At 68.2% G+C, this 24885-nt stretch overlaps 1 protein-coding gene across 2 annotated transcripts; it reads left to right on the forward strand.

Annotated features, from left to right (window-relative positions):
* Positions 1-1241: 1241 nt before the first annotated feature.
* Positions 1242-24665, forward strand: SLC12A5 (solute carrier family 12 member 5). 2 transcript variants are annotated; one of them, XM_068911987.1, is made up of 27 exons: positions 1242-1415; positions 9655-9749; positions 9964-10095; positions 10450-10596; positions 11215-11269; positions 12351-12481; positions 12660-12901; positions 12977-13188; positions 15297-15464; positions 16370-16468; positions 16590-16647; positions 17231-17405; positions 18365-18483; positions 18917-19015; positions 19131-19250; positions 19427-19531; positions 19944-20112; positions 21531-21726; positions 21873-22042; positions 22129-22260; positions 22539-22646; positions 22805-22927; positions 23010-23197; positions 23467-23481; positions 23755-23888; positions 24298-24408; positions 24548-24665. In XM_068911987.1, the coding sequence occupies exons 1-26, from the start codon at positions 1364-1366 to the stop codon at positions 24387-24389; spliced, it is 3336 nt and encodes a 1111-aa protein (XP_068768088.1). In that variant the 5' UTR covers positions 1242-1363; the 3' UTR covers positions 24390-24408; positions 24548-24665. The 2 variants fall into 2 exon arrangements, with proteins under 2 accessions (XP_068768088.1, XP_068768087.1); XM_068911986.1 differs by having other exon boundaries at positions 24298-24651.
* Positions 24666-24885: the final 220 nt, after the last annotated feature.

Consider the following 24885-nt stretch of genomic DNA (forward strand, 5'->3'; position numbering starts at 1 on the left):
CCAGCTCTGGTATCCACCTGGATTAAGTGAGAGAAGGGTGTAGGAGGGGGCTGTGAGATGATCTGGGCGGTCAGAGCAGGGTTCCTGTCAGCAGCACCAATCCTGAAGGCACCCCTGAGCCCCACTGCTCCGCTGAGAGGTAAAGAGGCACAGCAGGAGGCAGCAGGGACCCGGGCAGAGCTGACTGTGGTGGGATCAGCCCATTCTCAGCCCTTCTCCAGAGTCAACCCCTGGCTGAGTCCCCAGCCCCTTGTCTGCAGCGTTGGGGCTCGGAGGGAGGGGACTGCCTGCAGGGAGCCCTTGAGGCTCAGCCTGCTGAGGTATTGCTCAATGAGGCATAACCCCAGGGCTCTTTGGAGATCTCCCTGGGAAAGGTTCAGTCCTGAGCTTGCTCCTGCCTGTGAGCAGCTTTCCCTGCTCTGCATAGCTGCTGCAGCCCAACTGAGGTCAGAGAGGTGTTAGCAGTGCCTTTGCCAGACCCCTGGCCCTGCTCCTGGGCCGTCTGGTCATCCCTCTGTCTGTCTGTGGTGCACCCAGACAATGGCATCCCTCCAGGTACAGCCGGGGCTGCTGCGGGCCAGTCTTGCTGTTGGGGCAGGAGGGTTTGGCCCCCCAGTGCCAGCCCATCCTGGCTGCAGAATGGTCCTTGGAGCAGCTGGCACTGACCTGCCCCGGCATCTCACAGGAGCTCCCCACTCTTTCTGCCTGCCAGCTTCGAGCCTGGCAGGGGCTAGGGCCTTCCTTGGGGGCAGGAGATTGCTCTGGCCCCGAGGCTTCAGAGGGTCTCTTGGAGACACATCAGCCCCATGCTGGAGCAGGGCCTGCTCCACTGTACCCACCCCCTCCGAGCTAGGGTCCCTTGGTCCCTTGGGCTCTGTCACAGGCTAATTGAGGGATGTGTCGTGGCGGTCCTGCCTGCACCAGCTGGGAGGGGGGACCTGCAGCCACTGAAGTGCCCTATTTCCTCCCCCAGCCCTGGCTCGGTGAGGCAGAGCAGCACTGCCCAGGGAGGTGGCGTATGGCTCTGCTACAGTTCCTTCCCCCTCCCTCTCCTCTGCCTTCTACTGCTTCCCTCCCCAAAAACCCGACAGAGGATAATGCCTCCTGAATACATGATGAAGTGAGTAGTCAGGCTGGGCTCTGCCACTGCTGCTGGGAGTGAGTGAGTGTGTGAGTCTGTGCATTGAGGCATCTCTGCACTGCAGCCTCCTCCTACATCCAGCCAGAGAGAAAGAGAAAGGCACGGAGGGAAGGCGGCTTGTTGCAGTGCAAGGCACTGGCCCCTGGGAAGAAGCAAATCCCTTGCAGCCACCCAAGGAAGGACTGTAGCAGCCCCTGAGCAAGGAGGCAGGCAGCAGACGCCATGCTGAATAACCTGACGGACTGCGAGGATGGTGACGGGGGTGCAAATCAAGGTAAGAAGAGCAGCCCTTGGAGGGGGCAGGGGAGCAGCAGCGCTGAAGAGAGAGTTGGGGGGCAAGGGGGCAGCCTTCCCCCTGCCCGGGCACGGCAGGATTGGCCCCACATGCTGTTCGGATGAGCAGCAAAGCCATAGCCACGGGGATGTGGACAGGAATGTCGCGTTCACCGCTGTGCGTGGCAGCAGAGGCAGCTTGCACCCGATCCAGGCGCGGGGAGCTGGAGGTCGTGCGCCAGGCACGGAGAGGGGGGCTGCTGCAGCCTCCGGCCCCCGCAGCCCGAGCCCGGCGGGAGCCCCCGCCACCGCCGCGACCGGCCGCCCCGGGCGGCTGCCGTGATGCCGAGCCGGGAACGCCGCGGCGGCGGGGGCCGTGCGGTGCCGCGCGGGACGCCGGCCCGGCTGTCCCCACGGGTCTGCGGCATGCGGCGCCGGGGCGGGCGGCCAGCGCCTCCGCGCCGCTCCCGCTCCCGGTCCTGGTCCCCGCGCTGCTCCCTTCCCCGCGGCTGGCCGCTGCCCCGGAGCGCGGGGTCCCGCTCCCGGCCTCCGCGGCCGGGGCTGCGGATAACGGCAACGCGGCGGCGCAGCGGCGGGATGCGCCGAGCCCGGCGCGGAGCCGCTGCCGGGGAAGCCCCTCTCGGGCGGGGGCTGCGGTCCTGCGCCCCGGGGCGCTCCCGGGGGAGCCGCGGGACTGCGGCGCTGCGCGGCCCGGTGCTCCCCGGGGGGCGGCTCAGCGAGCGGCCCCCGCGGCCCGTGCACCGGCCCGCTCCCGTGCGCGGCCGGGCTGCGCCGGTGCGGGGGCCCCCGGCCGTTGCCTCCCCCGCCCGGAATACCGCCCCCCGGCCATCGCCTCCGCCGTCCCGGCTGCCGCCCCCGGCCCCGGCTCCCTCCTCCGCCGCCCCCGCTCCGCTCCGCCGGGGGCCCCGCCCGGCCCCGCCCGGCCCGGCCCGCCGCTGTCCGCGGTGCTGAAGCGGCCGCCGGCCCCTGCACCGCTCGCGGCGCCGCCCGCGGCTGGGCCGGGCCGTCCCGGGTCGCTCCGCTCCGCTCCGGCCGGGGCCGGGCGGTCGGCGCTGCGGGCCGTGCTGCAGCCCCGGCGCAGTGCAGGCGGGCGGCCGCTGCGGGCGAGGGGCTGGGGGCTGCAGCCCGGTCGGGGGCAGTGGAGCCGGCAGGCTCTGGCAGCGGCTCCGCGGCTATGGCGCTTTGGCCCAAATGCTCCCTGGGGCATCCCCTGACAGCCGAGCTGCTGCTGAGGCTCCTCGGGCCCCTGAGGGGACATGCCCAGCCCCAGGCACCCAGCAAGCTGGACAAGTGCAGCATCCTCTTTTGCAGGTGTTTCAGTCAGGCGCAGGAGTGGGATGGAGCCAGGCAAATGCTGTGAGGTGCTCGGGGAGGCCATCAGTCTCTCTCTGACTCCCCCTCAATCCCCTGCCAGGTCCCCTTGTCATAGCCCCCCAAGGGGTCTGTTGAAAGCCCCAGCCAAGAGGGCTGCTGGAGGGGGCAGCCAGATCTGACTGGTGCTTGCAGTAGAACTCTCTGGCTGCCTGCAGTGAGGTTCTGGGCACAGCCGCTCGCCATGCTTTTGCTGTTCCCTCTGCTCCACCGATTTTCCTCTGTTTATTTGCTTGTTTATTCATGGTTCCATTCAAGGTCAGGGCTGGCAGGAGTCTTCTGGGGGCACCTTGCCTGAGTGCGGGCAGTCGCACTGACCCACTGGCAATACCCTTCCCCGGGGTCTGACTCTCTCTTGGTCCCATCCAGCATTAGGATCCATTCTGCTTGTTACATGTCCATCCCAGCAATGCTGGGCTGCATGGAGGCAGGAATTTCTGCCCTGCTGCTTACAGGCTGCATTGCTGGGGTCTGGCTGGGAGGTTGGACATGGTGCCATTATAGATGGACCACACAAATCTTCTCTGGAGCTGGGCCTGGCTAGATGGTCCCTTGTGGGCCTGAGGAGGCAGGGATGGAGGAGATGGGTGCTGCTGTGGGGCTGGGGAGAGCAGTGGAATGTGTGCAGGAGAGATGCATTGCAGGGCCCCCCCCCATTCTGCACTGTGGCAGGGTGAGGGGGCTGGAGAATGCTTCTAGTGGCTGCTGCCAGGAAGGCTTGTGAGTCCCCCCACCCTGCCAAGGGTTGCACAGAGCTCCCTGCACAGGGTGTGTCTGGCAGGAACCGTGGACACCCTGGGCAGGGGGTGGTGGGTGAACTGAAGCATCCTGTCCCTGCCAGCAGAGATGCCCCCCACTCTTTCAGGTCCTGCACCAGCTGCTGGCCTCCCAGAGATTTGCTGAGACCCGCAGAGGAGCTGCTGAAGAAGCCCTTGGTGCTACTTATGCCATTTCTAACCAAAACGCCAAGCAGCAGCAGACCTTCTGCCGGTCTCTGCTCTGGACAGCCTGGCAGAGCTCTTCACCAGGGCTCCAAAGGCTCCAACTCTGTCAGTCCTGCAAGAGCTGGGGCAGTAACAGACCCTCTAGGGGAGTGGTCGGGAGCAAGCAAGGCTGCTGCCTGCAATGTCCAGGCCGTCCGTTTGCACCACCCTGCTTGGGGTGTGGGAATGTCAGACTCAGCTCTACTGCAGGCTCCTGTGCCTGTGCCCCAGGATGCAGGCACCTGGGTGTCCAAGAAAAGGAGACCCAGGGACGAGGGGAGCTTTGCTGCAGCTTGAGTCCGCGACCACTTCCGCAGCAAAGCTCAGGCTGTCAGAGAAGCTGAGAAGCTATTTAAATGCAGCCAGCCAAAGCGCCTGTGCTAGAAATCCTGAGCCTGTAGGACCAGCTGATCAAAGAGAGGATAATCCTGGGTTTAGGAAGGAGGAGGATAGGTCTGAAGTAGCAGTTGGTCCAATTTGGGTCAGGCAGTAAAAGAATGCAACCCAAAAGGCCACTCAGTGTGCCTGCTGGCTGGAAGGGTGAAGCACAGCCCTGGGGAAGGGCAGCATCCCACCCCACTGCTGTGCTGCACCCCAGGACCTGGCACTGCTGTGCGTGCCTGCCAGTGCAAGTCAGTGTCACACCAGCCACCTGAGCTGCCTCTGGGCAGGGTGGTCTCTGCCTTGTCTGGAGGCCTCTGAGGGCCCCCTGGCCTCTCATGGGGCTGTCCTACCAGGGGCAGCTGGTAGATACCTCACCCAGGGAAGAGGAAAGCCTGGATCTGAGTAAACAGGGTGCAGTCCTGTGCAGAGGTACCAGGCACTTCGTAATGGCCCCTTGACCATTTCCACCTGCCTCAGACACCTCCAGGTCCACAGTGCCAGGACCAGTGAGCATGCAGGCTAGTCCCCGTGATGGCCAGAGGGTGACAGAAGGGCACTGTGGGCTCCTCTTCTGCCAGGTGCTCCCGCGAAATGGCAGCAGCTGGGAGCATCAGCTCTGGGAGTTGTGCTCACTGGACCCTGCGGGGTTGCACAGAGCTGCTGGAGCTGTGGAGTGACCCTGGGGCTGCTCCTTGTAGACAGCGATGGGCAGAGACCCGGGGAGCTGGAGAAGGCTGCTTGCCAGCCAATGCCATCGAATGCTCTGGCAAAAGTCAAGGTGCCCTGGGCTCCTCGAGATGAGCTTTGATGCATCCCCGTGGCCCGGGCACCTTGAACGTGCCTGGCAATTATTGCACTGCTTTTCACCCTGGGGGCTGGCAGCTGGGGTTGAGCCAGGGCTTACTGGGACCGGTGCTGGGCACTGGGTGCCCATCCCGCGCCCGGAGGTGCCTCCTGCGGAGCTGCGGGTGCTGAGCTCAGAGCAGAGGGCTCGGGAGCGCTTGAGTGGTGCAGCACCGCAGCAGGGCAGGGGGACACTGGTCTGGCAGAGCAGCTCCTGGGGAGGGAGGAAGGTGTCTGGCTGAGTGGGCAGCTGGCACAGGCTCACTGAAGCGACCCCTGGCCAGGGGCTTGCTGTGCTCGGTGGTCGTGAGGAAGCCTGCGCTCGCGGAGGGACAGGTTGGCTGCAGCTGGGCAGGAGCAGCCGGGCAGCCCCCGGCAGCAGCTCTCGGGCAGCAGCTCTGGTTAATTAGCCCTTAGGGTTTGGCTGCCGACCCCCCCTTCCCTCCTCCTGTTGGTGCTCAGCGCCCTGCACCATGTAAAGCGATTAGGCAGGATTTGGGATAAGGGACATGATGTTTCCCAGCCCAATTTAGGGTTCAGTGAAAAGCCATTAGGAGTTCGAACCGTGGAGGTGCTACAGCCCTGCCTTGGTGCTGCCCTGCGGGGTGGGCACAGGCAAAGGCCTGTGCTGTGCTCCCAGCGTGGGGACAATTCCCAGCATCGCTGGGGCCCTGGGCTGTCCAGGCACCGCAGCCGGGGCAGGCCGTGGGGTCGGCTTGGGGATGCCCCAGGCATGCAGGGTGGGAAGGTAACCCCACTGCGAGCGGGATTACGTGATACCCGCACCGGGGCCGTTGTTTCCCTGCCAACAATCCAGCCGCGAGCCCTTCCAACCGCCGCAGCAAATTAAAAGGCCGATTCATGTTGAGTGATCCCTGGGGAGGGGGGAGGCGGCTCAGTGCCCGGATCGAAGCCTGGCACTTGCTCGGCTCTGCTCCTTCCGCGGCCACCTCTCTCCGCCAGAACCACCAGCCCGCACTGGGGCTGCCCTCGGGCCACCGTGCTGCCCAGCCTCGCGCTCCTCCCGGGTCCCTTGTGCCTCTGCCTGGTACTGCTCGTCGCCAGGCCATGCTGGGGCAGCTGAGGCACGGTCAGGCCCTGGTGGGTGCAGGGTGACAAGCAGGTCCATGGCCACCGTGGCAGGCGCTTTCCCGCGGCCAGGAGGCATCGCCACCTTGGTGTGCTGGGCAGGGACTGGCCGAGGTGGTGGCCATGCTGGTGCGGGGGGGACTGCATGGGCACCGTCCAGGATGGGTGCATCACCCGCATGCAGCTCTGCCTGAATGGGATGCAGATCTTGCCACGAGCTGCTGGGGAAGGGCTGCACCTGCCCCTCTGCAGCAAAACGGTCTCGGGCGGGAGCCTGGAGCTTGTCCATCACCTGGGACCCCATGGTGGTGGTGCTTAACTCCTTCCAGGCTGGGGTGAGCATGGGGCAGCCATGGGCAATGGGGGACCCGTGATCCCGGAGTGCTGTTGCCACAGGTGCTGGGGCGTGAGGGCAGGTGGGCAGCCTGCACTGGGGCTGCCGTGGGGCAGTGCGGCATGGGGCGGCGTGCCCGGAGGGCAGCTGAGCACAGCTGGTCACGAGCCAGAGGTGCTGCGTGGTGGGCACCGGGGTGGCGCGGTGTCCGCAGCGCTGGGACCTGAGGTGCAGCGCGAGGCAGCATCGCAGGATGTGTTGCCAAGAGCTCGGGGCGCATCACGCGTTTGGGGCTGGTTTCCATCGTCGGGGCCCCTTGGGGCAGCCGGCGGAGCCGGGAGCCCCGCGGCCAGGGCTGCCCAGCCGGGCCCTTACGTAAGAGCCGGGATCCGGGCTGCGTGTCCGCGCTGGCGCTGGCGAGGCGTTGCCATGGAAACCAGCCCGGTGATGTCGGCGGCCCGGTACCGCGCGGTGAAGTGCGGGCGCCCGGCGGGTCCCCGCAGCCCCTTGCGGCAGCGGCCCCGGCACGGGACCACTCCGGGGACCGCGTCCCTTCCCAGCCCCACGGCGCCCCACGGCACCTCGCGGTGCCGGCCCCTGCTGCTGCTCTCGGTGCTCGCCCTTGGCCGCCTGCGCGGGGGCCTCCAGCGGCCCCGGCTCTGCGCCAGCGGTCGCCGTTGTGCTGTGCCGCGGGGCCGAGCTTGTCCCTGCTGTTGGCCGGGATGGAGTCCCCATTTACACATGTGTTTACTAAATTTCTGCGCTTTCCCCAGAGCCCTTGATGGTGGATTTTAAGCATGGTGAGCTGGATGGATGTGTGCCTGTGTATAGAGCCATTACATAATGTGTACTTTATACAATGCATTTAAAACAAAACTGGACTGTAAAATAGTGGTTTGGCTCCGTGCTGACAGCTCCCCTCTTACGGATAGCGCTAGCTAGTTGGAAGCAGGGCACAGACTGCACTTGCCAGTGCGCAGCCACGGTGCAGCCTGGCATTTGGGCAGAAACTGAACCACAGGAAGTTCCATCTGAACCTGAGAAAAAACTTCTGGACTGTGAGGGTGACAGAGCATTGGAACAGGTTGCCCAGAGGGGTAGTGGAGTCTCCTTCGCTGGAGATATTCAAAACCCGTCTGGATGTGATCCTGGGCAATATGCTCTAGGTGACCCTGCTTGAGCAGGGAGGTTGGACTAGATGATCTCCAGAGGTCTCTTCCAACCTAAACGATTCTGTGATTCTGTGATTGCGCGGACGCGCTCATGTGAGCCGCCCCGGCGGTGGTCCCTCCGCTGGGAAGAGCTGCATGGTGAGCGGAGCGGGCCGTGGCGCGGGCTGCAGTGACCCAGTTCCCTCATTGTCATGCATCCTCTGCCACAGCCGCCGGGGGGCTGAGCCACGCGGGTCCAGGCCAGGCCCCGCTGCCCCTGAGCCTCTCCTCCGCGGCCGCCCCATGCGCCGGCTGCCACTCGACAGGGCTTTGCACGCCGGCACCGCGGCTGCTCCTGTTGCTTTGCCCCGGAGCAGCTCGGAGGCACGGGCGGCTGCCGGAGCTGGAGGGTTTGCCTGTGCGTAGGTTGGCCTCACCTGCAGCGCTTAGGGTTTCACTTCCCAACTGGTCAGGAACGCCGTGTCTGGCGGAGGAGATTGCAGATGATGAATCACTGCCTCGCGCAGGCAAGCCAGCTCCAAGGATCCCATACGTGAGTCAACTAGTTTGAGGCAGGCGGTCTTTGCAGGAGCCTGGTCAGCGCGTTGCTGGGCCATCCCAGGCTGCCATGGTTTGCAGGCAGCCGTCTCCTCCCCAGCTCGCGGTGGCCCATGCATGCCGCCGCTCCCGTGCACGTGCATTCAATGCTCCCGCCGGCCGCTGCAGCTCCGTCAGCGCCGAGGCAGGTGGCCGGCCCTTTGGTGCTGCTCCGCGTGTTAGCAGGGCTGGCGCTCTCCTGTCGGCACAGGCACTGTGGGCCCAAGGGTTTACTAAGCATGGATTTTAATTCCACCGCCAGAGCTCAGACCTGCTCAGACCCTGTCCGACAGCAAGCCCCGCCACGCTGTTGCAAGGGCAATGCAGCAGGCAATGCAATTCCTGCTCACCCGAGGGCCAGCGCCGCCCAGAGCTGCCTGGAGAGGGGCCAGTCCCCAGGATGCTCTGGTCTCCTCGCTCCCTGGGGCGGCTCAAAGGGGGTGCAATGTGCCAAGCCTCGCTGCCAAGTTCGGTTTTGCTTGGTTTCCTGCTTATGGGCATTTCCGAGCGGGGCTGCGCCGAGCGTTCCTCCCCCAGCCCCTTTCCCTTCTTCCTTCACTGTTCACTGGCTCTGCCACTGCTCTGAGAAATGCGCCACTCAAATGGCATCCATGCTAGCTGCTGCTTTATTTCCACTCTGATTTATTTCTGCTGCTCTGCAGCTCTCTGCTGCTTTCTTCGCTATTAAGCCTGACTCCCGCTTTCTTCTGAGCGAGGTCATTAATGCAGCGAGCAGCCGCGGCCCTTTCCCAGCGAGTCTGCGAGCTCTGCGCTGTTCTAGATGAATCTGCTGCCCTGGGGCAGAGCAGCGGCCGCCCTTGGTGGTGGCGGCTCCGGATGCGTCCTGGCGTTGCGCCACCGGCCGCGAGGCTGTGGTCTCCGTGCGGCTCTTGCAGCGGCACCGGCGAGCCGGGGCTGCCAGCGCGGCCGAGGGCATGCACCCACAAGGGCTGCCGTCCCTGGGCAGCCCCGGCATGCTCACCCCAGGCTGATGAGTTATTGCTGCCAGGGCTGTCCTGCGGGAGGGCCGGCTGGGCCGGTTCCCCCTGGATCCACATCAGTCACTTTGCCTGACGTCGGCGCGGGGTGGATGCGCTCCGGCGGTCCACGCTCGGTGAGCCCAGATGGTCAGGGCAGCGCGGGGCTCCCTGGGGACGGCAGCCCACGGCGGTGCGTGCCGCGCGGGGAGGTGGCGCTGGCGTCCCTGTCGCGGCAGAGCCCCGGCCAGGCGAAACGCCAGCTGAGACGCGGGGAGGCCACTGCTGTCAGCCTGGGAGCCGGGGTCCCTGTTGGCCCTTCCAGCACGGAGAGACCCGTCGCGGTGCCGGTGCCACCCCACGGAGGCAGGTGCTCGCTCCGGGGGCCGGACCTGCCCACCCGGCGCGGCGGTCCGTCCGGGACCGGGGCTGAGGGTCCACAGCCCGAGCGGTAGGGCGGGCCGGCTCAGTGCTGCCTCTGTGTCTGCAGGCGATGGCAATCCCAAGGAGAGCAGCCCCTTCATCAACAGCACAGACCTGGAGAAGGGCAAGGAGTACGACGGCAAGAACATGGCCCTCTTTGAGGTAGGGCGAGGGGCAGGGACGGACGTGTGGTCACCACGGAGGGGCCGACCTGGGCGGCCGCCCCGCAGCGCCCCAGCCCCGGCTGTGGCGGTGCAGCTGGGGACACCGGGCTGGTGCGGGGTCAGCGCAGGGCTCGGGGAGGGAGATCCAAGTCCGCGGGTCCTGTCAGGATGCTGGGGCTGTCCCTCACCTCCCCGGGCTCTGCTCCCAACAGGAGGAGATGGACACCAGCCCGATGGTCTCGTCCCTGCTGAGCGGGCTGGCCAACTACACCAACCTGCCGCAGGGCAGCCGGGAGCACGAGGAGGCCGAGAACAATGATGGCAGCAAGAAGAAGCCAGTGCAGGTGAGGGACACGGGAGGTTCACTGCCCCTTTCTCCTGGCCCGTGCACATGCAGTCCCAGTGCTGTGCTCCGGTGGACTGGCCGTGGGGGAGGCTGAGACCTGTTGCCCCTGCGGGGAGCACAGTATCATCCCAGGTTCCCTGGTTGCTCGGGTCCCTGCAAAGAGCTTTGCAGGAGGAGAGGACCTGTCGCTCCTCTATCCACTGCTGCCTGGCCATGCTGCATGCAGAGCAGACGTCCTGGTCCCGCTCACATCTGCCCCAGCAGCTCCACTGCCCGCCCCAGCATGTGCCATCCCGTTCTGCCAGCCGAGCTGGGCTCCTGAGCTGCTGACAGCTTCACGCTCCCTCTGCAGGCACCACGGATGGGCACCTTCATGGGCGTCTACCTGCCCTGCCTGCAGAACATCTTTGGGGTGATCCTGTTCCTGCGTCTCACCTGGGTGGTGGGAATTGCCGGCATCATGGAGTCCTTCTGCATGGTCTTCCTCTGCTGCTCCTGTGTGAGTGAAGGAGCCAAGGCTTGTCAGCCCTGTCCTGGTGTCTGGGGTCTCCTGCTGGGTTAGGGATGCACCAGCCAGGCTGATCTCTGCCCTCCTTGGGAATGGCCAGGCCTGTAGGGTGCAGAGAGGAGCAACAGAGCTCGTGGCATTAAGAGCTGGTGTTCAGCTGCCCATGCACCTGCACGGCTGAGTGCTCCTGTCCCATTTAACTGCAAGGTGACAACCTCCCGGCTTCACAAAGGAATTAAAAGTAAAACTGTTTTAATTGTGACCCAGATCACACCTGCAGTGTAGGTGGGGCTGTGGTGGGGGTACCCATGCGCTGGGACCTGCATGCTGGTGCTGCAGTTAGCTGTCTTTCAGGAAAAAGGCCCTGCCTGGAGGGTGGGAGAGCCAGACACGAACGGCCTCCTCGGAGCCCCCCAGTCCCTCGGAGGGACTCATGGCCCCTCCGACCATGGCCTGGCCGGGTGCCCCCTGCTGATATGGCACTCCCTGGGGATCCCCACGTCCCACCTGGGCCTGGGGCCCAGCTCTCCCCTCCCGCTCCCCTGCCCTCCTGCTCAGGCGAGGGGGGGGGTCTCTGCCCGGTGTCTGATGATGCGTTTCTTCCTGCAGACGATGCTGACAGCCATTTCCATGAGCGCGATCGCCACCAACGGCGTGGTGCCAGGTAGGGCCGGGGCCGTGTCGCTCTGCGTGTCCCTAGGGCAAAGGGAGCGGGGTCCTTGCTGGGGCGGCTGCTGGGCGCCCCAGAAGGGCAGGACGGAGCTCAGCAGAGGGCTTTTCCCAGAGAGCTTCCCCGGGGCTGTCCCTGCCCGGGGCCGCGCGGCGGGAAGGCAGGCGTCGCGGGGAGAGCTGCCCTGGCTGGCTGCCGCCAGCGCGGGTTCCCCGTTTCCCCGGGACGAGGCGCGGAGCCGAAGCCTCCGAGCCGTCCCCAGAGCTGCGAGGTGCAGATGGCAGCGAGAGCCGTCAGACGCGGCTCCACCCTCTGCCAGACTGGAGAGGCCGCGGGGGAGCAGCTTCCCCACGGCAGAGCCAGGCAGCGATGCCGGGGGAGGTGGGGAGCCGGGGCGCCAGCACGGGGGCAGCCTGTCCCGCCGCCCCCCCCCGGCCGGCTGCGCGGGCTGGGGCCGGGGCCGGGGCGCGAGGGCCCTGCTGCCCGCGGTCCCCGCGCGGCGCCAGCGCCGGCTCCGCTGCCTGGCAGCGGCGGGACGTGGGGCGCCGCGGGGCTGCCCCTCTCGGCGGTGCGTGCCCTGCCCTGGCAGGGCGCGAGGAGCTGGGAGAGGGCCCAGCTGCGCCGTCCCTGCTGCGGGGCTGCACGGTGCTGGCACAGCGCTGACAGCCCCGCACAGGCTGTAATTAAAGCTATTTATCATCCTGCTGCTGCCGCGGGACAGTTGATCCCTGCCGCCCGGCTCTAAGGGCTCCTCTGGGAGGATGGAGCAGGGCATGGCCCTTGTCCCTGGGGCCCCAGCACCTGCCTCCGCTTGCAGGGGACGCGTGTCCCCGCCACTTCTGCTGGGCTCCTGGGGAAGCTTCTGCCAACCTGGCAGCACCCGCGCTCCTGGCACCGGGGGTGGCTGAGCCCCGGGGCCTGCGTCTGCCCTGTGCTGGAGTGCGCGACGCCGCGGGGGCCCAGGATGCTCCTGCTCCATCCCGCCCTCCAGGACACTCGGCAGAGCTGGCAGGTCCATGCACCAGGGACGGAGACAGGCGCTTCGGGGACCAACCCTTTGCTCTCTCTCCGGCAGCGGGTGGCTCCTACTACATGATCTCGCGCTCCCTGGGGCCGGAGTTCGGTGGGGCCGTGGGGCTCTGCTTCTACCTGGGCACCACCTTCGCCGGCGCCATGTACATCCTGGGCACCATCGAAATCCTGCTGGTAAGCGCCGCCCTCCTGCCCTCCCTGCGCGGTGCCGAGGGCTGGGGTCCTCCGGGGCTCCTGGCGCCTGGTGGGGATGCCAGTCCTTGCAGTGGGAGCAGCCGCGTCCAGAGCACTTCACCGGTTCCCCTCCGTGGGAGGCTGTTTGCCAGGTGGTGAGGCCGTGACTCTCTTCCAGGCCTACATCTTCCCGGCTATGGCCATCTTCAAGGCGGAGGACGCCAGCGGAGAGGCCGCGGCGATGCTCAACAACATGCGTGTATATGGCACCTGCGTGCTCACCTGCATGGCCACCGTGGTGTTTGTGGGGGTCAAGTACGTCAACAAGTTTGCCTTGGTCTTCCTGGGCTGCGTCATCCTCTCCATCCTCGCCATCTACGCCGGTGTCATCAAGTCGGCCTTCGACCCACCGAGCTTCCCGTGAGTACCGTGTCCCTGGGGCTGCTGCGGGGCCGGGGCTCCGTGGGCACGCTCCTGAGCGCCTCCCCCGCCTAGGATCTGCCTCCTGGGCAACAGGACCCTGTCGCGCCACGGCTTCGACATCTGCACCAAGCTGGTGGTGGAAGGCAACGAGACGGTGGGCTCCAAGCTCTGGGAGCTGTTCTGCACCTCCCGCTTCCTCAACGCCACCTGCGACGAGTACTTCAGCATGAACAACGTGACCGAGATCGAGGGCATCCCCGGAGCCGCCAGTGGCCTCATCCAAGGTGGGCACGCTGCGGGGGTGCGCGGTGGGGATGAAGACACCATGCAGACCCCCTGCCCACTCCTACGGAGCTGGGGCTGGGCACAACAGCGTCGCGTGCACAGCGGACCCAGCTGCGGGGCCGGCGGAGAGGGGGTCCGGGCCGGCGGGGGTCGGCGCTGCAGTGTGAGCTCGTGCGCATGGATAGCCGGCCGCTCTGGCACGCTGCCCCATGCTCCCTGGCCAGGGACTGTGTTGGCCGAATGTCAGTGCTGGGGCCTGCTACTGAGGGTGACAGGGAGCACAGGGCTAAATCCGCCTCGCTGCCGCCCCTGCACGTTCCCACAGGGCTGGTGAGTCCCCTCGAGCGCAACGCGCCGGGCGGCAGGAATGAGGTCCTGCAGCCGCAGCACGGAGCTGACGTTAGGGCTGCTCTGTGTGCATTCGGTGCAAGCCAGACCGCAGCAAGACAGCCCAAAAGACATTCAAGGGTTGGAGGCAAATAAATCCTGCCTTTGTTTCCTCTTGGCCTTTGGAAGGCATGGTATTGATCTGAGGTTTAGCAAGGAGTAATCGCCCCTCGGGGGTACTTATCTGCTGCTGGAATACATGCATTAGGGAGCAGGAGTTATTTTGCAGCCGGGCCTGGAGAGTGGCCAGGGCCACAGAAAACCTTGTGAATTTGCTGGGAGGAGCCACTTTTGACCTGTTTTTCTTGAGTCGCTGGTACATTTGCCCAGTGCACGCGCTGCTCAGCTGGGCAGCAGTGGACGCACCTCGCTGTGCTCGCGGGTGCTTGCGGGGACCGTCCGTGGCGGGGCTGTGCTGGGAGATGGTCGGAGCAGTCTGAGGACAGTCCCACAGCCAGGGCAGGTGTCACAGCTCGGAAACGCACTTCCCCATCAGGCGAGGCGTAGGGCAGGCGCTGGCGACGCCTGGGCGGGCTCCAAGGGGGCCGCGGCGGCCGCCGCCGAGGCTGCCCGGGAATCACCCCGGCGCGGCTGCTGCTGCCGCGTCGCCGCGTGGGTCCGGGCAGGGGAGGTCAGGCTTCACTAACCACGCGGCTCCCGGGGCTACGGCTGCCAGGCTGCATAAAGGGAATTTGGAGGAACTTGTTTGCTAGATGTTCAGGGAGCTCTTGATGACTTTCCATGCTGAAGTCAAATGGGGCAGATAAAGAGTCCCTGACTTTGGGCATAGCCTGGGCCTGCTGGAGATGCCTCTGCTTGGGGAGGGCTGCGTGGACCCCCGAGCCCCAGCCGTCGGTCTCCGTGGGGCAGCAGGCAGCGACTGCTCCCGCTACTGGGGCACGCGAAGCAGAGCCCAGGCCGTGCGCGGGGCTGCGGCAGGCAGCGGGAGCGGGGCCGGCGGCGGCTCGGGGCCGGCAGGGCGCTCGGTGTGGGTCCTGGCGCTTGGGGACAGCCGGGCAGGTGCAGCCTCTCGCCATGTTGCTCCCTGCGTGGAGAAGCGTGTCCTCAGCGGGAGGATGAGCCGCGGCAGCAGCTGGAAGGACGCAGCCTCGGCGGGGGCTGCCAGCCCCCGACTGTCACCAGGGATCGGTCAGGGCACGTCGTGCTGCTCTGGGAAGGATGCTCAGCGCCGGGTCGAGGGCCGGGGCCCACGGGGCCCCTTCGGACCCTGTGCGCCGCCCCCGCTGCAGTGCCCTGGCCAGGGCCGTCCGCGCCTCCTTGCAGCCGTGTCGGAAGCGCTGGCTGGTTTCTGCTGCTCTAGTTTCTGGCTCGGAGCTGCGGCCAAAGCAGCACGCAGAGGGCGGCTAAGCCTGTTACATCAGCCCCGAACTCGTAATCCCATCAAAAACATTATCAAGTTACTTTGACACGATCCACTTTCCTTAAATCTATGTTGATCAGCATTAATTATATTACCCTCTTAATTATTTGCTGCTGGAATCCCATGTCAGCTGCTCCAGTATCTTGCAGGGACGGGTGCCAGCAGCAGGACCATACCTGCACCTGGCCGGGTGCTCCGTTCCCAGGAGCGTCCGTGCGAGTCCACCACGGGCCGGGTCCCAGGGCCGGTGCAGGCGGGCGGCGCGTCCCCGCGTGTGCGTGCGCCGGCCACCTCGGGGCTGAGCTCCAGCCCGTCCTCACGCCGCCCGCTGCCTCGCAGAGAACCTCTGGAGCTCCTACCTGACCAAGGGCGTCATCGTGGAGAAGCGGGGGCTGCCCTCCGTCAGCCCCCCCGAGACCCCCGTGGACATGGACCAGCCCTACGTCTTCAGCGACATGACCTCCTACTTCACCCTGCTCGTCGGCATCTACTTCCCCTCGGTCACAGGTGGGTGCCGCCGGGGCACGCGCGTGCCAGTGTTGGTGCACGGCCGCCCCGCGCAGCCCACGTGCGCCCGCCGCCCTCCTTGCCGGCGCCGGCGGCGGATCACAGCCTGTTCCTCCCACGCAGCGCCCCGAGCTGGCAGAGCAGCCCACCTCCGCGCTGACGTCCCCAGCGGCGCCGTTATTTATAGCTCCCCGCCGTGGGAGGCGAGCCCCCCCGCCCCGCGCCGCACCGCCCCGCACCGCTCCCCAGCGCCCCGGGCTCGGCGGGACGCGGCCGTCCCCGGGCGGGCGCTGGCACCGGCCGTGCGAGCAGGGTCCTGGCGGCAGCGAAGCCGCTCCAAGCGCGGCCCTCCCCACCGCCCCCCCGGCACGCTCTCGCTTACCGGCCTGTCGTGATTTTTGCATGGACTTGGGTCACATCACTAATGCAGGCTGAGCTACAGGTAGCCCGGTCCCTGCTGCAGGCTCCCGCTCTGCCCTCGCCCCGGCAGCTGGGTGCCGCGGGGCGCCTGCCCCGGCCGGCGGCAGCGGCAATCCGGCAGGGCCCGTCCGCGCACCGGCCGCCCGCGCCAGCCTTGCATCCCCCTTCCCCGGGCGGCCGAGGCCCGGCTCCTTCCTGCAACTGCTGCAATTACTATCCCTGCTTGAGCTAATTAAGGGCTAATGAGACAAGTCGCATAAGTGAGTTTCGAGTTTAATCCTTGAGCGGCCTCAGATTCCAGGTCAAGTGGGAAAGTGCTGGCGGGATGGAGGGAGCGGGCTGGGAGCCACGGCCCCCGCGGGGCGCTCGGACGCGGTCCAGGGCCGCCGGCCGTCCCCGGGGCCCGCGCTGCCGGGCTGGGGCTGGGGCGCTGCCGGCCGGGAGCCGGCGGTGGCCGCGCCGTGGCACCTGCCCTCTCTCCCCAGGGATCATGGCCGGCTCCAACCGCTCCGGAGACCTGCGCGACGCGCAGAAGTCCATCCCCACGGGCACCATCCTGGCCATCGCCACCACCTCGGCTGTCTGTATCCTTGCGGCTTGGCTGGGGCGGACGCGAAGGGGGGCCCTGGGGGGCCAGGCTCCGGCCAGAGCAGGGCCAGGCGCTGGGGCTTTGCATCTTCCAGGCTCTCCTTGACCATCCGGCAGACATCAGCTCCGTGGTTCTCTTCGGGGCGTGCATCGAGGGGGTTGTCCTCCGAGACAAGTGAGTGCCTCCGCCGGGCCGGGGGCGACCCCGGCAGGAGCAGCCGAGCCAGCCCCGAGGGGAGCGGGGGGCCGGGAGCCCGGGGTGGTGGGAGCTGCAGCTGGGAGCACCCGGCTGGCACGGCGGCGTGGGAGCGTCCGGCTGGGATGGCAGCGGGATGCCGACAGGCTCTGCGGGGGTCCACGGCTTGCAGGAGGCTCGGGGGGCTCCCGGCGCCCTCCAGCCGCAGGTGTTGTGGCACTGCGGCAGCCGGTTCCCCGCGCCGGGTGCGTGCGGCGTGCTTGTTTGTCAACAGGCACGGCGCCTATGTAGGGCACCCGCTCGCCGCGTGCCGCGCTGACGCTTCTGGGTCGCCAGCACCAACACAGGCTGGATCCAAGTCGCAGGCCGCCTTAATTGGCCTCGTCTTGGCACAGGGAGCAGGGGCGGCCCGGGCCCGCCTGGCCCCGGCCAGGGCAGGCAGCAGGGATGGAGGGCCCGGGGCCGGGGGCTGCGCGCCGCCGGGGCCGAGCCGCTCTCCGCCCCGGCCCTGGCTGGCTCCCGCCGCGGCGCCGGGGCCGGGGGTGACGCCGGCGCCCCGCAGGTTCGGCGAAGCCGTCAACGGGAACCTGGTGGTCGGCACCCTGGCCTGGCCCTCGCCCTGGGTCATCGTCATCGGCTCCTTCTTCTCCACGTGCGGGGCCGGGCTGCAGAGCCTCACCGGCGCCCCGCGCCTGCTCCAGGCCATCTCCCGGGACGGCATCGTGCCCTTCCTCAGGGTGAGCGGTGCCCAGAGCTGCCCCCCGCGCCCCCCCCGTCCTGCCCCCTGCCCCCCAGCACCGCCCCCGTGTCCCCCCCGCGCCACCCCCCGTGTCCCGCGGGCGCTCTGGACGCCGAGCGCCGGGAAAGGTCGGGCCCCCCCCGCCCCGTGCTGCTGCCGCACCGCGCCGGATTTTATCTGCTCGCTGAAGACGTGTTTTTGCAACCTCATCTCTCCAAATCCAAACCGACAGCTCCCCCCGAGGGGAGCGCAGGCTAATTTTAACCTTGCTCCCGCGCCCTGCCCGCCGCCTTCTGAGCGTTCGCTCGAGGAACGCAGCCTGCCCGCTTAACGCAGCCGGGCACATCCCGACGCGCATCCCGACGCGCATCCCGGCACGCAACCCCTGCTCCCGCAGCGGCACCCGGACCGTCCCCTCGGCCCCGCAATCCCCGTCGCTCGCCCCGCGCCGGGCCGGGTGCGTCACTGTGCAGAGCAGCTGCTCCGTTCGGGGTGCCCAGGCCCTCGCTGGGCTGAGCCGGGCTCGCCTCCTCCGCGCGGTCCCAGGGAGGCAGGGCCGGGCCATGGCTCTGCTGGGGCGCGGGGCTGTGCCCGCCACGAGGCCGGTCTTGCTGGCCCGGGGGCTGTTCAGCAGCGTCCTGCGGTGGCCCTCCCTGCACCGGTTCGCTGCAGGGCTTGCATGGCCCTGGGGCACCCAGTCTCCCGGCTCCCCAGGCCCCCGGGGTGGTGCGGGCAGGGACGGCGTGCTGGGGACACCAGGGTGGCCTGGGCAGACCCCATGTGCCGAGGACCCCTGCCCCGAGCCTCCAGTTTCTCCATGCTGCCACCCTGCCAAGAGCGGCTCGTGCACACGGACCCCGCGGTGCTGCCGGGCTCCCTCCCGGGTTCCCGTGCGCGGGCCGCGCGGTGCCGGCCTTCGCAGCCCCTTAACGCTTTCCTCTCCTGCCTTGCTCCCAGGTCTTTGGCCATGGCAAAGCCAACGGGGAGCCCACGTGGGCTCTGCTGCTCACTGCCTGCATCTGTGAGATCGGGATCCTGATCGCATCCCTGGACGAGGTGGCTCCTATCCTGTCCATGTAGGCAGCGTGCTCGGGCTGCGTGCACCTTCAGCGAGCGGCGGCGGGGCCCCGCACCCTCTCACGCCCCAGGCCAGGCGGGTTGTGCGTGCCGGTCTCTGCCCTCGGGGAGGGTTGGGGTGAGCCCACGGTCCTTGCACGCTCCTGGCTCCCACAGCCCCGGCCCCTGGAAGAGGCAAGCCCGCAGGGTGCCCGGGGATGCCCCTTGGTGACAGTCTGCTTTGGGCTCGGGTTCCTCCCAGGCCCCGGTTCCTGCTCTGGACCTGGTTTCCAGGGAAAACCTGGTGCAAAGTCTGGACCCCAGTGCCCATGAGCAGGGCCCCATCCGGCTCTGTCCCCACCGGCGCTGGGACATGCAGCGGGGTCCTGCTGCCACCCTGGATCCGGCCGGCAGCTCGGTGCACCCGGCTCAGCCTCCGTTTCTCCCCTGCAGGTTCTTCCTCATGTGCTACATGTTCGTCAACCTGGCGTGCGCGGTGCAGACCCTGCTCCGGACGCCCAACTGGCGGCCCCGCTTCCGCTACTACCACTGGTGAGCGGGGCCGCACCGGCCGGGCGGCTGCAGTGCCCGGGGAGCGGCGTCCCCGGCCCAGCCCGGGGCGGGCGGCGGGCGGTGACGGCGCTCACGGCGCTGTGGTCTCCCGCAGGACTCTCTCTTTCCTGGGCATGAGCCTGTGCCTGGCACTGATGTTCATCTGCTCCTGGTACTACGCGCTGGTGGCCATGCTCATCGCCGGCCTCATCTACAAGTACATCGAGTACCGCGGGTAAGGGTGCGCGGGTGCCCAGGGCGAGCGCTGCCCAGCCGCACCGGGGGTCCCCGTGTGTGCTCAGGGCTGAGTGCCCCGCGGCCCTGCTCGTGCCTGCCAGGGTCTCGGCTCTGCTCCGGCCTCGGGAGCCGCGACCATCCGGTGACGCTTCTCCCTGTGCCGCTTTCCCGCAGGGCGGAGAAGGAGTGGGGCGACGGGATCCGGGGGCTGTCGCTGAGCGCCGCCCGCTACGCGCTGCTTCGGCTGGAGGAGGGGCCCCCGCACACCAAGAACTGGAGGTGAGGCCGTGGCACGGCGGGGACGTGCACGTGGGGCACTGCGGTGCCTGGGACGCCTGCGGCTGGGGGTGCAGGGTGGGCTAGGGCCTGGTGGGCTCTGGGGACCGGGGTGCACGGGTGCACGGGACCGGGGCAGGGGGCCAGGTGCTGTGTGGGTGCAGGGGACCGGGGCATGGGGCTGGGTGCTGTGCGGGTGCAGGAGACCGGGGCTGCATGGTTGCAGGAGACTGGGGCTGTGCAGGTGCTGGGGCCTGGGGCACGGGGCCATGTGTGTGCGTGGGGCCAGGTGCCGCAGAGCCGGGTGCTGCATGGGTGCCGGTGCAGGGGACCGGGCTGCATGGGTGCAGGTGGCCGAGCCGGGCACCGCGGGGCCGGGCGCCACACGGCTCTGACTGCAGGATGTTCCTTCCAGGCCCCAGCTGCTGGTTCTGGTCCGCGCGGATCAGGAGCAGAACGTGGTGCACCCACAGCTCCTGTCCTTCACTTCACAGCTCAAAGCTGGCAAGGGCCTCACCATTGTGGCCTCTGTGCTAGAAGGGACCTTCCTGGACAACCACCCGCAGGCGCAGCGAGCAGAAGAGGTGAGGACTTGCCGGTCCCTCCCACGCTTCCCGGCCACGGTGGGGCCAGGGCACCCGGCACGGGGACCCTGCTCCGCGTCTGCTCGGGGCAGGGCTGCTCCGAGCCCAGCTCTGCCGGGGCGCCCGGACGCGCTCCCCCGGCAGCACGGACCTGCCCTGCGCGGAGACTGGTGGCCCCGGGGCTGGCCGGGACGGCGTGCGGCCATGCCAAGGCCCCCCTGCTCCGCAGGTGCTCCGAGCACTGATGGGACCTTCCAGGCCCCCGCGCGGCACTTCCCCTCTCCCGAAATGCCAGAAATGCCTGGCACGAGCCGGGCCCCCGGCCCGGTGCTGCACAGCACGGCACGGCACAGCACGGCACGGCACGGCACGCTGGTGAGGAGCCGCGTGGGCTGGCTGCAGCCCCTGTGAGCTGCTGCTCGTGGCCCCCGCGGCCACTGCAGCCCGGCTGGCCCGTGGCCACCGCCGCGGCGGAGCTGCCGGGAGGGCGGGCGGCGAGCGCGGAACGGGAGTCTCCCTGCCGGAGCGGCAGCCCCCCCGCACCTCCGCACCAGCCAGCCAGCGCATTAATGAGATTAAGCCCTCGCAAGCAAACAGTTTCTCTCCCATGCAGACATGTTATAATTTCTCTGAGTAAATAATTCTAATTGCTGCCCTGCCGCCCGTCAGAGCCCTGGCACGGGGACACCCTCTGCGCGGCACGGCTCAGCGCCACGCGCCAGCTCAGCTCGCAGCCCGGCCTCGCTTCTCTCGGCCCGGAGCCGCCGTCCTGCTGCGGGGCCCAGGGCAACGCAGGCTCCCCCAGGGCCAGGCACCCCCTATCCTGCAGCCTGCGCCCCTCATCCTGCAGCCTGCGACCCACAAATACTCCCCATCCCACAACCTGCACCCCTCATCCTGCACCCTGCAGCCTGTGCCCCACAAATACCCCCCATCCCACAGCCTGCACCTCAAGAACATCCCCCACCCCACAACCTGCACCCCTCATCCTGCATCCCACAGCCTGTGCCCCACAAATACCCCCCATCCCACAGCCTGCACCTCAAGAACATCCCCCATCCCGCAGCCTGCACCCCTCATCCTGCATCCCGCAGCCTGCACCCCACAAATACCCCCCCATCCCACAGCCTGTGCCCCTCATCCTGCAGCCTGCACCCCACAGTCACCTCCATCCCACAGCCTGCACCCCTCATCTTGCATCCCACAGCCTGTGCCCCACAAATACCCCACAGCCTGCGCCCCTCATCCTGCACCCACATCCAGCAACTTGCACCATGCACCCTGCAAACAGCACCTTGCACCCTGCAAGCAGCACCCAGCCCCCCCCGCCTGGCCGGGTGCACCCGCGTGGCCCAAAGCTGCCCGTTCCTGGGACCGGTGTCCTGCTGCCGCTGACTGTCCCTCTCTCCCGCTGCCAGTCCATCCGCCGGCTGATGGAAGCAGAGAAGGTGAAGGGCTTTTGCCAGGTGGTGATCTCCTCCAACCTGCGGGACGGCATGTCTCACCTCATCCAGTCCAGCGGGCTGGGCGGGCTGCAGCACAACACGGTGCTCGTGGGCTGGCCCCGCAGCTGGCGCCAGAAGGAGGATCACCAGACCTGGAGGAACTTCATCGGTAGGGACGCGCGGAGCGGGGCAGGCGCAGGGGCCCCAGACTGCTCGTGCCCACGTTGCCCCACGCCGCAGGCTGTGCCGGGACGGGCCGGTGAGCGCGTGGCAGCCCTGGCTGTCCCCAGCCGACGCAGCCCCTTCCCCTTCCAGAGCTGGTGCGGGAGACCACGGCTGGACACCTGGCCCTGCTGGTGGCCAAGAATGTCGCCATGTTCCCGGGCAACCAGGAGCGCTTCTCCGAGGGCCACATCGATGTCTGGTGGATCGTCCATGACGGGGGGATGCTCATGCTGCTGCCCTTCCTCCTGCGGCACCACAAGGTAGCTCTGGAGCTGTGGGCTGCGGGCCAGGGGACCTGGGGCCAGGCTGTCCCACCGCACCGTGCCCACACCTCCCTCCCTCACAGGTCTGGCGCAAGTGCAAGATGCGTATCTTCACGGTGGCGCAGATGGACGACAACAGCATCCAGATGAAGAAGGACCTGACGACGTTCCTGTACCACCTGCGCATCACCGCAGAGGTGGAGGTGGTGGAGATGGTGAGGGCCAGGATGGTGGCGCGTGCTGTGGTCCGGGATGCAGGAGAGCCAGTTAGACCCTGCCACGGGGACATGCAGCACCATGGGGGGAACACAGTGCTGTGGGGACATGCAGTACTGCAGGGACAGTGGGGACATGTTGGGTTGTGAGGGCATGCAGCACCACGAGGACAGAGCCAGGGGACATGCAGCACCATGGGAACATGCAGGGGTCAGGCTGGGGAGCAGGGGGAGCTGCCAGCCAGGCCCTGCGGTGTCTCACGTCCCCCGTCCTGCAGCACGAGAGCGACATCTCCGCCTACACCTACGAGAAGACCCTGGTGATGGAGCAGCGCTCCCAGATCCTCAAGCAAATGCACCTCACCAAGAACGAGCGGGAGCGGGAGGTAAGGCTGCAGGAAGGCTGGAGGAGTCCTGCCCCTGCGCCGGGCTGCCCGTCCGTGCACCGAGCCTGCCGGGTGCCAGCAGAGGGGCCGTGGGGCCGGACTCCCCGCTGGCCGTGCCCAGCTCTGCCCCTCTCCTCGCTGACTCCCTCCCCGCGCAGATCCAGAGCATCACGGACGAGTCCCGCGGCTCCATCCGGCGCAAGAACCCGGCCAACACGCGCCTGCGCCTGAGCGTCCCCGAGGAGCAGGCCGGCGATGGCGAGGAGAAGCCAGAGGAGGAGGTGAGGCCCCGCACCAGGCGGGTCCCGGGCCAGGTCTGCCGGCCCCGGCCCTGCACACTGTCGCCCACCTCCTCTGCCGCAGGTCCAGCTCATCCACGACAAAAACGCCACCACCTTCTCCAGCAGCTCCCAGTCCCCCGGCGACGAGGGGGAGACGGCCCCGGAGAAGGTGCATCTCACCTGGACCAAGGAGAAGTCCGTCGGCGAGAAGAACAAGAGCAAGAGCCCCGTCAGCCCCGAGGGCATCAAGGACTTCTTCAACATGAAGCCGTAGGGCCCTGCGCGCTGCCGGCCGCGTCCTGCCCGGCACAGCCGCCTCCTGGGGCAGCGCCGGCTCCGAGTGGGGGCTGGGGGCCGGGGTGGCCCGGCGCGCGTCCGAGCTGCCCCCGGCGCGGGGCTGGGCTGGGCTGGGCGGGGGGCGGTGGGGCCGCACCGGCGAGGCGACGGCAGCGCGCGGGCGGCGGGCGGCGGGCGCCTGCCGGGTGCTCACCTCTGCTCTCTCTCTCTCCCCTCGCCCCCGGCCCCGGCGCTCCTGGCAGCGAGTGGGAGAACCTGTAAGTGCGGGTTCAGCGCGGGGCCGGGGGCAGCGGGGCCGGGGTGGCACAGCGGGACCCTGCGCATGGGTGCGCCCGGCGGCGCTGCAGGCAGCTGCCGGCAACCGCGGGCTCCCCGCACCGCGGCCACCCGCGGGCTCCCGCGCAGGCTCAGCGTCGCCCACGGCCGCAGCCGGCTGCGCGGCTGGTGCTGGGCGCGGGGACCCGGCCGGCCCCGGGCGCTGCGGGCGGGCGGTGCCCGGCCCCTGCCCACGCCGCGCTCTGCCCCCCCAGGAACCAGTCCAACGTGCGCAGGATGCACACGGCCGTGAAGCTCAACGAGGTGATCGTGAAGAAGTCCCAGGACGCCAAGCTGGTCCTGCTGAACATGCCGGGGCCTCCCCGCAACCGGAAGGGGGATGAGAACTGTATCCTTCCCGTGCGCCCCCACCGCCGGGCTGGCCCCGACCCTCTCGAAGCCCCCGAGGCCAGCGGATCCTGCACCGGCTCCGGCGCCGCCGGGCGCTGCTCCCGCGGCCGTGGCCCCGGCGCCGGCCGCCCGGCGGGCGCACAGGGTGGTGGGGCGGCGTGCGCTGGCACCGGTTCTCGGGCAGCGGCGCGTGGGTCATTGCCCCCCCCGGGACGGGCTCAGCCCCCTCGGCGGGCGCTGCCGTGCTGCCGGCCCCGCGGCCGGCACGTGCCCTCCGCCAGCTCCCGCTCTGGCGCCTGCTGTGGGCCCGGCCCCAGCCCCCCATCCCGCACGTCCCCGTCCCGCGCCGGCCGCCGCCGGCTCCTGCCCCGCTCCGGCCCGGCGTTCCTCCTTGACCGCCGCCCCAGACATGGAGTTCCTGGAGGTGCTGACGGAGCACCTGGACCGAGTGCTGCTGGTGCGCGGCGGGGGCCGGGAAGTCATCACCATCTACTCCTGAAACGCAGCGCGCGAGAGAGGTTTGTCTGCACCCCGAACGCCCCGCCGCCCCTTGCACCGCGCTCCCGGAGCGGGAGGAGGGAAGGCCTGACCGCAGCCGGTGCACAGACACTTCACCTGGCTTCAGCCGTGCCCCTGATCTCTCCATTCGAACTGCAGCACCAGATCTTCCGGGAGCATCCAGCACCAGAGCAGCTGTTCCTCATTGCAACATCGCAGCACTGCTGTCCTTGTTTATATATAAATATATACAGTGTACCGTGGACTGAGCACCGGAGCCCAGTGCTGCCGCGCTGCCCGGCTGCGGCAGGGCTGCACCCGCCAGGAGCCAAGCGCCGCTCCCCGTGCGGGCCGGGGACCGGCCTCGCTCTGCCCGCCTGGACGCCTTTGTGCCCTCCTGCTGCCCCACGCTTGTGTCCTGCCTCCCGCGGAGGTGCTGGGAGAAGAGAGAGGCCACCAGCATGCTTTCCTCGCCGGATGCTCCTCTCCCCACCTCG

The sequence above is a fragment of the Struthio camelus genome, chromosome 18 (assembly GCF_040807025.1).
Source record: "Struthio camelus isolate bStrCam1 chromosome 18, bStrCam1.hap1, whole genome shotgun sequence".
Classification (NCBI taxonomy): domain Eukaryota; kingdom Metazoa; phylum Chordata; class Aves; order Struthioniformes; family Struthionidae; genus Struthio; species Struthio camelus.

What these genes read in the sequence shown, in the direction of transcription:
- SLC12A5 (XM_068911987.1), top strand. Translation starts at nt 1,364, where the DNA reads ATGCTGAATAACCTGACGGACTGCGAGGATGGTGACGGGGGTGCAAAT. An exon ending in CTACTTCCCCTCGGTCACAG is followed by an intron (nt 15,465 to 16,369) that starts GTGGGTGCCGCC and finishes CTCTCTCCCCAG; the next exon opens with GGATCATGGCCGGCTCCAAC. An exon ending in CGCTTCCGCTACTACCACTG is followed by an intron (nt 19,016 to 19,130) that starts GTGAGCGGGGCC and finishes GGTCTCCCGCAG; the next exon opens with GACTCTCTCTTTCCTGGGCA.